Genomic DNA, 12,280 nt, shown 5'->3' with positions numbered 1-12,280 from the left:
TGCCTTCAGGCTTCTGTACCTTCTACCTGATGGTAACATGATAGTATCATGGAGAATCATTGAGAGATACAATATAGAAACAGGCCCTTCTGCCCACCATTAACCACGCCATCTCCAATCACCCTGCCATGTCTCCAGTGTTTATTTTTGGGCCCATTACTGTTTCCAGTACTTATGCAATGACTAGACTGGATGCCAAGGACATAATAATAAATCTGAAGATGATTAGAAGTTTGGCAGAAGATAGACTGATCAGAATAATTCAGCACGCCATACAGAGGATGTTGAATTTGACCAGGTGTGGGCAGGTGGAGTTTATTGCTGAGATGTGTGAAGTGCTACATTTTGGGAAGACAAATACATGATCTTTTAATGGGTGATACAATAGAATTTGACATTTTTGAGAAGGGCTGTTGAAAGTAGTGAGCCGAAGTACAGAGACTTTGACGGCCAGATTCACAAATACACCAGGTTTGACCGTCTGTAGTATATTTATTTTAATGCAAAGAGTAAGGCAGGTGTGAGATTAGATTGTGAATTATTACATGAACTAAGATGAAAGAAAGGTAGAACTGGCAGCTTAAAATTTCAGGGTACAGAATTTTCAGGCATGACAGTGAGGGATGAGAAGGAATATGGGTAGTTGCATGACCAATTTGAGAGAATGTCACGGTCGCATTTAAAGAAGACATCTTGGAGGGTTCATCAAGCAAGTCTAAGAACTCAGGAATAAAAATAATGTAACCACAATGATGGGTTAAACTGGAGGCCTCCAAATAGCTGGTGGGAGCTAGTAGTACAGATATGCAGGCAGATCCTGGAAAGATGTGAAAACAATAAAATTATTGTATGATTGTTTTTAATTTCCCCAATATTGACTGAGACTTTCTCAGTCCCAGGAGCTTAAATGGGACAGAATTTGTTAGGTTTGTTGAAACAAAATGCAGATATTGGGGGCTATTTGGGGTTCAATTCCTGCCACTGTAAAGAGTTTATACATTCTCCCATGAATGCATTAGTTTCCTCCAGGTGCTCGGGTTTCCTCCCACGTATATTTATACGTTAGGGTTAATGAGTTGTGGGCATGGTACCAGAAGCATGGCAACAGTTACAGACTGCCCTCAGCTCATCCTCAAACTGTGTTGGTCATTGACACAAATGATGCATTTCAATGTATGCTTCTATGTTTCGACATGCATGTGACAAATAAAGCTAACCTTTAAAACACCTTCACCTTTTCAGATAGAGTTGGGACAGAACTAGAACTGGTGTTGGTTAGTGAGCCTTTGCCAGGTGATTGAAGTTTCAATGGCAGAACACATTCAGAATAGTCATCATAATTCCACAAGTTCTCTGCTATGTTTAAGGATAAAACTAGTCTTTGGTCAAAAGTGCTAAATGGGGGGAGGCTAATTACAACATTATTAGACAAAAACTAAGGAAGATTAGAAGAGGCTGCTTGAAGGTAAATAATCATATGATGTGTGGAAATTTTTTTTAAAGGCCAACTGGTTGGAGTTCAGGGCCAGGTGTTTCTGTAAGGATGAAAGATAAGAATGGCAAGATTCAAAGGCCATGGACAACCAGAGAGTTTGTCCGATTGCAAGGTTTTGATCCAAAATATCACTAATTCCTTTCCTCCCACAACTGTGTCTCTACGCACTGAGTTCTTCCAATGATTGTTGCATGAGATTGTAAATTTAAAAGAAAAAAGAAACATATGGACAGCTGGCAAAGGTGAAATCAGGCAAGACCTTTGGGGAATATAAAGGAAACAGGAAATAATTAAACAAGCTATTAGGAGGGCTAAGAGAACCATGAGGCATTATGCATCATCAGGGTACTGAGTGTAAAAGTCCATTAGAAGACTAAATAAGCAGCAATTGGCCTGTCAACCCATCATCCAAACTCTTACTTTACATTTTTACTGTTACTGAATGAACCTGTTACTAAAATGTTCTGAGGTGTTTCAAAGTGAGTATTTGTCAACAGAGGCGAGAGTGAAGAAGTCCAGAAATGCCATCCAGAGAAGCACAGAGACTGGCATGGCAGTGGAAATGCGGCGCATGACACGGCAGGCCAGCCGGGAATCCACCGATGGGAGCATGAACAGCTACAGCTCTGAAGGAAAGTAAGTACACTGAATTCCCTCTGGATACTCTGTCAGAGGTGGGATCCAAAACATCTGGTGGTGAGATACTGTTACTAATACCTCACACTGCAGAGACTTCCTTTCACAAAGAAATAAAAGATTAATTCCTTATTTCAGAATTATAAAAATTTACAGTACAGAAGGAATCCATTTGGGCTATCATGTTTGTGCTGGCTGAGAAGAAGCTAATTTATGCAAATCACACTTAGTCATAGTCATATAGCATCGAACCGGGCCTTTGGCCCATTTGGTTGATGCTGAACAACATTCCAATCTAAGCTAATACCATTTGCCCATGTTTAGTCCATATCCCTCGAAACCTTTCCAATCCATTTATCTATCCAATTACCTTTTAAATGTTGTTAATGTATCTATCTCAGCCATTTCTGACATATATGGACTGTTCAATGCATGAAAAGTTGTCCCCACCACAGGTTCCTATTAAATCTCTCCCCCTGACCTTAAACTATGCCCCCCCCCCCACCACAGTATGAAGGACAAAATTAATTGGCATTTGGAAAAGTATAGAGTAAGCAATATGAATAGATTAATTAAAATAAACCATTTATTAATGTCACATCACATTTGTCTAACAATTCAATTCTTTAAAGAATTAAGGCTCAGGATTCATGAGATTGCATGGCTGACATATAGTACTGTGCGAAAGTCTTAGACACAAAGTGTATTTATAGCTAGGGTACTTTATACATTTGCACAGTACTGCATTTGTCAACATGGAGCAGAGAGCAATTTTTCAATTTAGCAAGGCTGGAGTGCTACAGGAGGTGTGGGACAGGTAGCAGAGAAGGAGTGCCAGGGTGAGGGAGTGGGGCTGGTGCAGACATACCCAGCCCTAAATCACCAGGCAAGGTAATTTTATTCCAAACTATTGCTTTATTGATCATTACTGAATACCTCTCCGAAGCTTCCTGCTCCTTCCCCTCTCCCACGCACGAGTACTCTGTCCCTGTTGCTTTCCCAATCTCAGTCCACACATATCAAAATCAGGTTTATTATCACTCATATGTCATGAAATTTGTGGATTTTTTTGCGGTAGCAGTACAGTGCAATACACAAAATTATTACAGTACTATGCAAAGGCCTTAGGCACCCTAACTATATGTATATGCCTAAAACATTTGCACAAAGTATGTGGATGTGCTTGGGATTAACAGGAAAGTTTTGTACATGGGTACAAAACCATCAAAGGAATGAAAGGCAGATGGTTGGCCAGAGGGAGTAATGCTGTGATGTTCCCCAGATCTCTATTATAATCACTGGTCATTTTGAAGTAGTCAAGTCACTTTTTATTGTCATTTCAACCATACTGCTGGTACAGTACACAGTAAAAACGAGACAACATTTTTCAGGACCATGGTGCTACAGGAAACAGTACAAAAACTACACTGAACTACGTAAAAACAACACAGAAAAAAAAAAGTACTTTAGACTACAGACCTACCCAGGACTGCATAAAGTGCACAAAATAGTGCAGGCATTACAATAAATAATAAACAAGACAATAGGCACAGTAGAGGGCAGTAAGTTGGTGTCAGTTCAGGCACTGGGTATTGAGGAGTCTGATGACTTGGGGGAAGAAACTGTTACATAGTCTGGTCATGAGAGCCCGAATGTTTCGGTGCCTTTTCCCAGATGGCAGGAGGGAGAAGAGTTTGCATGAGGGGTGTGTGGGGTCTTTCATAATGCTGTTTGCTTTCAACACGAACATTGATAGAATTTGGCAAATAAATCAGAAATAATATAAAGAAACATTATTACACTGCAAGATAAGATAAGATCTTGGATACATAGCCTGAGAGCATCCTGGAAGAATTGGATAAATGCTTGTGAAGAAACATTTTGAAGGCTGATGTGTAAATGGAGAGAAGGATGAATGGAGAGTTCCATTGGATATCTGGTTCAAACTGACTTCCTCAAATATTGAAATACATTCAACATTTAATCATAGATTAATCAGGCTATTTTCAAAAATATAATTGTTGAAAGAAAATTAAAAAGTGAAATTTGAATGCTTAATATCAATAAATATTTTGACTAATTTGTAAGTATTACACATAACTCACTTAATATTGTCCAGAGTGATTACTTTCTATTGATCAGATTAGAGAATTAGTCACTTAACTGTAGTTCATGTTGACTGTCACTATCTGAGCCACTCCCATTTTATTCTCTGATTGGTTCCTAGTCCTATGGTTATCAGTTACCAACAGCCTCTCCTTCAGTTCTTTGAATGACTACTGTCTTTACTGAATGGTGTTCAATCATAACACCAAATAATTCCCTGAGTATATAGAACAGTACAGCACAGTACAGGCCCTTTGGCCTATAATGTTGCACCAACCTTTTAACCTACTGATAGATCAATCTAGCCTTTCCCTCCCACATAGCCCTCCATTTGTTTTGCATCTATATGCCTAATATATCTGCCTTTAGCTAATTGAAGTTCAAGTGTCAGTCAACTGTACACATGTATAACCGCCAAACAAAACAATGTTCCTCCGGAACACAGCACAGTACATATAATTCATACACAACACAAAGTGGATTACCACAGATAAATTAATAAATAATGTGTATTTACAACACGAGGTAAAAAGTAAACTGTATAACACTATTAAGGCTTCGTACATGATGAGACGTGGATGGTGGCAGGGAGTTCAGCCAAGGGTAAGAAGCTGTTTCCCATCTTAATCGTCCTTGTCCTAATGCTACGGTACCTCCTGCCTGATGGGAGGGTGTCAAAGAAATTGTTGGGTGGATGGGATGGGATAATTGGCAATGGCAAGGGCACTGTGTGTATGATATTTCTGATAAGTATCTCTGATGGGTGGAAGAAAGACCCCATGATCCTCTCAGCAGGCCCCACAATCCTTTGTAGGGACTTATGGTCAGATGCTTTGGAATTCCTGTACCTGATACTGATGTAGCTGGTCAGGATACTCTCAATGGTGCTCCTAAAAAAACTGGTTAGGATTGGTGGGGTGGGGGTGGGGGAGGAATCTCACTTGCCTAAATCTGCTCTAGTGTACTTTCTTGATTAAAGAGGTGGTGTTGAGATACCAGGTGAGATTGTCTGTTATGTGCACTCGCAGAAACTTGGTGTTCCTATCTCTCTCCATAAAGGAGCTGTTTATATGCAGAGAGGAGTAGTCAGCCTGCACCTTCCTGAAATCCACAATAATCTCTTTAGTCTTGTTCACACTGAGACTCAAGTTGTTGTGCAAACCATTACACCAGCCATTCTAATTCCTCTGTGTATGCTGCCTTCTCGTCATTGTTGATGAGACTAACCGTCGTCGTATCAATGAATGTCATGATTTGGTTTGAATTGAATCTAGCAGTGCAGTGTTGGATTAGCAGAGGCTGAGCATGCAGCCCTGAGTGGTGCTGGTGCTCAGGGTGATGGAGCTGGAGATCCTTCTGCCAACATGGACTGACTATGGTCTTTCTGTCAAGAAGCCTAACATCCAGTTATGGAAAGAGGTATTGAAACCCAGCAAGGACAGTCTGCCCACCAGCTTCAGAGGGATGATCAAATTAAATGTCAAACTGAAGTCGATAAACAGCATCCTGGAGAATGAGGCACCATTTTCCAGGTGGGACAGGACTGAGTGGAATGCAGAACTATGGTATCATCAGTGGAATGAGTTGAGCATTAAGCAAACCGGAAAGGGTCCAATACAATAGGAAGATGGGATTTAATGAGATACATAATAAATCACTCAAAACACTTCATTATTGTTGAAGTCAGTGACACTGGATGGTAATCATTGAGTCAGGTTACTGGTTCAGAGAGATGTTGAAGATGTCTTTTAGAACCTTTGTTAACTGGACTGCAAAGTTCATCAGCGTCCATCCAGGTATGTTATCCGGCCCCACAGTATTTGTGGGCTAGCCCTGGCTAGTGTCTTCCTCACATCAGCTGCAGCCAGACAGAGTGCCTGCTCCATAGGGGGAAGAGTGGGGCCTTCTTTGTCAGCACATCATCCTGTGCATCAGATTCTGCATAAAAGACATTCAGCCTTTCAGGAAGAGAAGCATCGCTGTTGTTGACACACAGGGTGGGCTTGTAGTCAGCTATGGTCTGAATGCACCTTGTGTCACTGGTGTCACAGAAATAGCTGTACATCTGGGACTAATCCCATTTTGCCTTCCTGATGGTGCAGGAAAGTAGGATTCACTTTCATTCTCAACTTTGTGGAAATTAATCTCAACAGAAGAACAAAATGAGCGACCATTCAAGGTCCATTGAGTGGGTGAGGCAAAGTCAGATTCAGAATTCCTATTTTTTTTCCATTCTGTGGAAGGATTACCTGCTGGATGTATCAACACCAAGATATTGATGAAGAACAACGGGTGACTGGGGAGCAATATGTATGCAGTGTCCTCCTGAACAACTCATCAGACTTGAGGCAGTTAACACCAACAAGGGAAGGGTTTAGGCCTTCAAGAAAATGCACTGAAGCCAGCTGAGAGAGATCCTCTGCAGATAGTTAATCTAAAGACAAGATATCTGTAAAATGGCAGTGGAGAGAACAGTCGGACCTTTACTTGGAATTAGTACATTTCTGCAGCTAGGACTGGAAAGGTGCACTATAAGCTTGCTTCAATTTAAGTAATCATTTCAGCCACACAATTCATGGATACAAATGTCCTTCACACAGCAAGAGAGGAAGACAGGTGGATGTGAGTTAAAGACGACTTGAACATCAGTATGCCAGGGACTCTAAAGATCTCCTAGCATGGGTTGGAGTGAGTGAAAATGAAGTTGCAGCTCCAACAGGGCATAAGGTAGCGGTGACTTGACACCCATCATACCTCAGGTCATGAGGTAATGAAAATGGAGGATATCCTACAACAGAGGAAAAGACATCGGACCAGATCTGAAAACAGTCTGTCAATCAAAACATTTGGAGGGCTTTATTCTAAAGAAGGTGGAGCTTGGACAACTATCTATATATTTATTGCTTCCATTTTATTTATTATTTTTGGAGGAGATATAGCAATATGTGATTTATAATAGTGGGGGTATACCCCTCAAGAATAGTAACACACGATCAACATTATTTTAACATGGAATTAGGCAAAATTGGTTAGCCTGGCTGTGTGCAAGAAAGAGAAGTACATTATTCTTCTTTCAAGGCTTTTATCTTGATTAATCATGTACCTTAGTTAGCAATTATTTAACTACTTTTTTGGTAACATGAGAAGTGATGCTATTCTACAACACTCCACAGGGCCCTGCCATTCACCATATATATTCTGCCTCGGTAAATTCCCCAAAGTGCATCATTTTGAACTTTTCTGGGTTAAATTCTATCTGCCATTTCCTTGTCCACTTTCCCAGCTGATGCAAATCCTGTTGGAACCTTAGGCAACATTTTTCACTATCCACTTCACCACCAATTTTAGTATCATCTGCAAACTTACTAATTAGGCCTCTACATTTCATCCAAATTGTTAAAATACAGTGTATGATAAGCAATAGTGAACCCAGCACCAATCCCTGCAGCCCACCATCAGTTTCAAGCTTTGAATGGGAAAAATAAATCTGTACTACCACCTTCTAAACCTCTTCCACAATCCAAAATTGTATCCAATTAGCTAGCTCACATTAAATTACCCTTGTGGACCAGACCAATGCAGGACTTTATCAAGAGCCTTGCTAAAGGCTATATGATCAAGTCTTTCACCCTACCAACATCAATCCTCCTAGTCACTTCTTCAAAAAACACAATCAATATGTGAGATTCAATTTCCCATGGGTAAACCATGCTGACTGTCCCTAATCAGTCCATGGCTTTTCAAATTCAGATAGATACCCCTCCAGTAACTTCCCCACCTCTGATATTAGACTTATTAGCCTGTTGTTCCATAGCTTGTCATAGAGACATTGAGAAAGCAGGCCCTTTGGCCCAACTGATTCATGCTGACCAAGATACTCACCTAAACCAGTACCATTTGCCTTATATCCCTCTAAACCTTTCCTATCCATGTGCATATCCAAATGTCTTTTAAGTGTTGTTCCTGTAATGGCAGCTCATTCAATACACATCACCCTCTGTGTGAGGTTGCTCCTCAGGTCCCTTTTGAATCTCTCCCCTCTCACCTACAATCTATGTCTTCCAGTTTTTGGTTCCCATTCCTTTGTCCTCTTCTTAAATAAAGGAAGAACATTAGCCACCCTCTTGTCTGCCGGTTGTTCATTCATGAGTAAGGAAAAAAGCTGCAATAAACAAATGTCTCAACCAGGGCTCCAAAAACTTTTTTTCCTTCCCACAATAACCTTGGTCAGGCCCTGGCAATATATCCACCTTCATGCACCTCATGCTAAGATCACCTCTTTTATATTGTCGATATTTTTCAGGACATCACTGTAATATTCTTTGAATTCCCTAGCCTCCACATTAAAGACAGTCAAGTAGTGTTTATTTAAGAACTCACCCATTTCCCTTGGCTTCATGTGTAAATGACCACATTGATACTTAAGGGGACCTGCTCTCTCCTTAGTTGCCCTTTTGTTTTTAATATAGTTAAAGAATCTTTTAGAATTCTCATTTACCTTATCTGAAGAAGGCAACAGGAAGTTTGGAGACAGCTGCTGACAGGGTGATGCTAAGCAAGAACACAAAAGGCCACCAGTAAAAGAGGAAATAATAGGAGGCATTAGGAGAGAGGCAAATGGCAAAAGAACTAGAATCAGATGACTAGGGGAGAGGTGGAGAGAAGATTGTTTCTGTCCACTGGATGGGTGGAACCAGGAGAAAAGGGAGGGGTTGATGATGTGTATTAGAATCTAGAGAAGGAGGTGAGAAAGACTGGAGGAGTAAGAGGGAGGGGGAGAAAAAGAAAGAAAATTCACTGAGGAGAAGGTTACTTTAAATTAAAAAAGTCAAAGTTTCTGCCATTGAGTTATAGACTACCAAAGCAGAATATAAGATGTTGTTTCCCCAGTTTGCATTGGAGAAGGACAAGGTCAGTGTGGAAATGGGAAGGAAAATTGAAATGAGTATGCAGCTGGGGACTTGAAAGGGCCATTTAGCATTGTTGCTCTGTGAAACAATCACCCATTTTGTGTTTAGTCTCATTGATGTAGAGTAGGCTACAATTGGAGCACCAAATGCAGTAGACAAGGTCTCTGGATGGTGGTGAAGGACCAGGTGTAAGAACAAGTGTTACTTCTCCTGCAATGATGGGGGAAAGAGCAAGGGGTTGGGAGGGATGGGTGAGTGGGATGAGTGCACCGGGGGTCGGGGGGTCACAGGAGGAGGAGCCACTGCAGAAGTCAGAAAGGGTAGGAAGGAGAAGATGCGGCTGCTGGTGGAATGTCATTGCAGCTGGAGGAAATGACAAAGAACAGTGTTCTGGATGGAGAGGCTGGCAGAATGAAAGTTAAGGGCTTGAGGAACTCTATCTACTCTTTCTGTTCTCTCTGATAGGGGTAGGCTGTGAGCAGGAGTACAAACTTGATATTTCCAGTACTCTCATGGCTGTCTTTCCTTACCCTATACCCTTCAGCTTGTTCTCAGTACACTTGCACACAATCCACTTTATTTTCCCAGTGCATATATAACCTCTGTCCTTGTGATCTCTAGACCTTCAGTGCATTAGATTTTAAGTCTTCATCCTGGTGTTGAAGTTACTCTCAATGTTTCTCCTGTCAGTGACGTATGCCCACCCTAAACTTGTGCATTCTACTGGGCCTCTGTAACAAAAAGATTTTAAAATTCATTCCATATTCTTTTCCCACTCAGCAAGGGACATTCGTATATGTATTTGCGAACAATGGAGTCACTGTAGATGTGTTAAATCACAAATGACTTTATTACAGTTATACGAAATGTGCAAGACAGGAAGAAAAATGTAGCAGGATGGAAAACAACCTAATGTTTATCATCCACTAAATGAGCTGATCTACAGAATGCCAGAGGGAACCACAGATACGACGCTGTCGCTCTCTCCCTCTCACCTTGTCCCTCTCTTTCTGCACTACTGTAGTCGTGACCCAGCCTAAGAGAAGATTCCCTCTTGCACAAAGAAATTGACCATTTTAATACCCTTCAAAACCCCTATCACTAGTACTTTTCCATGATAAGGCACCACTTAGTATCTGTACATGCACAATAATTTCACCTTCCCTTGACAAACATGTGTACATCATTAGCTACTCTCACTCAAAACTGTAGACTCGTACTGCTTTAACTTTTTCAGAACTATACCACTTACAGGCCAGCACCATTTTGTCTTAAAAACTTACACTTTATGTTATTCATTTTAGTATATGCCAAGGAGGAATCAAATCTAACTCATTTCTTACAGTCACATGATTATCGTACATACTTGACTTCTTTTTTTCTGCCCTCTTGTCTCTTTCCTTCAGTAATCCCCTCAGGAAGTATTGAGGAACAGATGGATCTTTCACACTAGTTCAATAATTCCAGCAGGTGGCAGCAAAGATAGATGAGACACTTGCCTACATTAGCCAGTGCATTGAATAGATAAGCAAAAAGGTCACAGTACAAGTCCACAGAACAGTAAATGAAATCAGAAAACCCCTGAAAAAGTGAATCTAAAAAATAAAAGCTGAAAAAAATTCAGTAGGTCAGGCAGCATCTCTGGAAAGAAACAGTCAACATTTCTCCGAGAAGATCCTTTGGTTGACCCATAGCTGACAGAAAAAATGACTGCATCTTATTAATTTTCCATGAGATAGAAGAGCAGAATTATTCTGTTCGGCCCATAAAGACTGTTGCACCATTCCATCATGGCTGATTTATTATCTCTCTTAACCCCATTCTCCCATAATCTTTGACATGCTTACTAATCAAGAACCTATCACCTCCATTCTAAATATACCCAGTGACTAGGCCTCCACAGCTGCCTAAGGTAATGAATTCCATTTTCACTCTAATCCTTTCTCCTGATGAAGTTTAGATGAATGATCTCAATCACTCCAATACTTTTTTTAAACAGATGCTATCCAACTTGCTGCGTTCCCTATATTTTATTGTATTAAATATTAATAAGCCACAGCTGGAGAACTAAGTACAATACTGGTCACCACTGCAAGTGAAGGTAAAGAGAAGGTGCAGAGGAGATTCATTGGGAGATTGCCGAAGATTGAATATTTCAGCTATATTTCAGGAATATTACTGTAACCCTTGGGCAAAACAGGGGATCTCAGAAGGAAAATAATTTGAATGAGAGTATCTGAAATGCTGAAGATTGAGCCTTGTTAGCAGTCCATGAGGTACAGGATTGGAAATCAGGGAATGGGTAACCATCCAATCTGTGCTAGCTGTGAATCCTTTCACATTGGGAATGTCCAGTGATCAAGCAACAGTGTGATTTAAATGCTCATTCTTCTAACTGCTGTTGTCTGCTCTAGTTTATTTCCGGGGATGAGATTAGGTGCCGACAGTCAATTCAGCGACTTCCTTGATGGCCTGGGACCTGCGCAACTTGTTGGAAGGCAAACATTAGCAACTCCAGCTATGGGTAAGTGATGAGCTACTAGAATTGCATGCAGAGAACTTATCAACTTTCTATGCACAGTTTATTAGAACACTTTGGCAAAGGCAACTGTTTTAATCCACAGGGAGTCTGTAATTGCATGCAACGATCTGCTGGAAAAACTCAATGGGACAAGCAGCATCTGTGGGAGAAAGGAATTGTTGTCATTTCATGCAAGATTTTGCCATAAAGTGTCAATAAATTCCTTCCTCCCACAGATGCTGCTCATCCTGCTGAGTTCCTCCCACAGATTGTTCGCTGATCCAGATTCCAGCATCTGCAGTCTCCTGTGTCTCCATCTGTAATTACATCATCAGCTCATCAATCTGTACTGCTTAGCAAATTAAAAAAATCATTTGTACAAGTTTATTTTAATGTAACATAATACTATTATGGTGTTTAATTATTATCATTGTATTTGTACTTGGGAGTGGTATGTACACCCATGGCCACGTTATGAGGTATACTTGTACACTTGCTTGTTAATTCAAGAGTCTAATCAGCCAATCATTTGGCAGCAACTTAATGTATATTGTTTAAACATGCAGACATGGTCAAGTGATTCAGTTGTTATTCAGACCAAACATCAAAATA

The 12,280-nt window shown here is 40.6% G+C and overlaps 1 protein-coding gene across 12 annotated transcripts in view; it reads left to right on the top strand.

Moving 5' to 3' along the window:
- Positions 1-12,280, top strand: part of LOC132400854 (regulating synaptic membrane exocytosis protein 1-like) — a 554,853-nt gene that overhangs the window by 525,555 nt on the left and 17,018 nt on the right. For all 12 annotated transcript variants that reach the window (XM_059982306.1, XM_059982314.1, XM_059982312.1 and 9 more), the window contains 2 exons: positions 1,993-2,131; positions 11,562-11,671. In XM_059982306.1, coding sequence (XP_059838289.1) covers positions 1,993-2,131; positions 11,562-11,671 — 249 coding nt within the window. The remainder of the gene's footprint in view (positions 1-1,992; positions 2,132-11,561; positions 11,672-12,280) is intronic.

Source organism: Hypanus sabinus, chromosome 10 (genome assembly GCF_030144855.1).
Source record: "Hypanus sabinus isolate sHypSab1 chromosome 10, sHypSab1.hap1, whole genome shotgun sequence".
Classification (NCBI taxonomy): domain Eukaryota; kingdom Metazoa; phylum Chordata; class Chondrichthyes; order Myliobatiformes; family Dasyatidae; genus Hypanus; species Hypanus sabinus.
The sequence above is the reverse complement of the archived record's forward strand: the minus strand, read 5'-3'. Positions and strand labels throughout refer to the sequence as shown.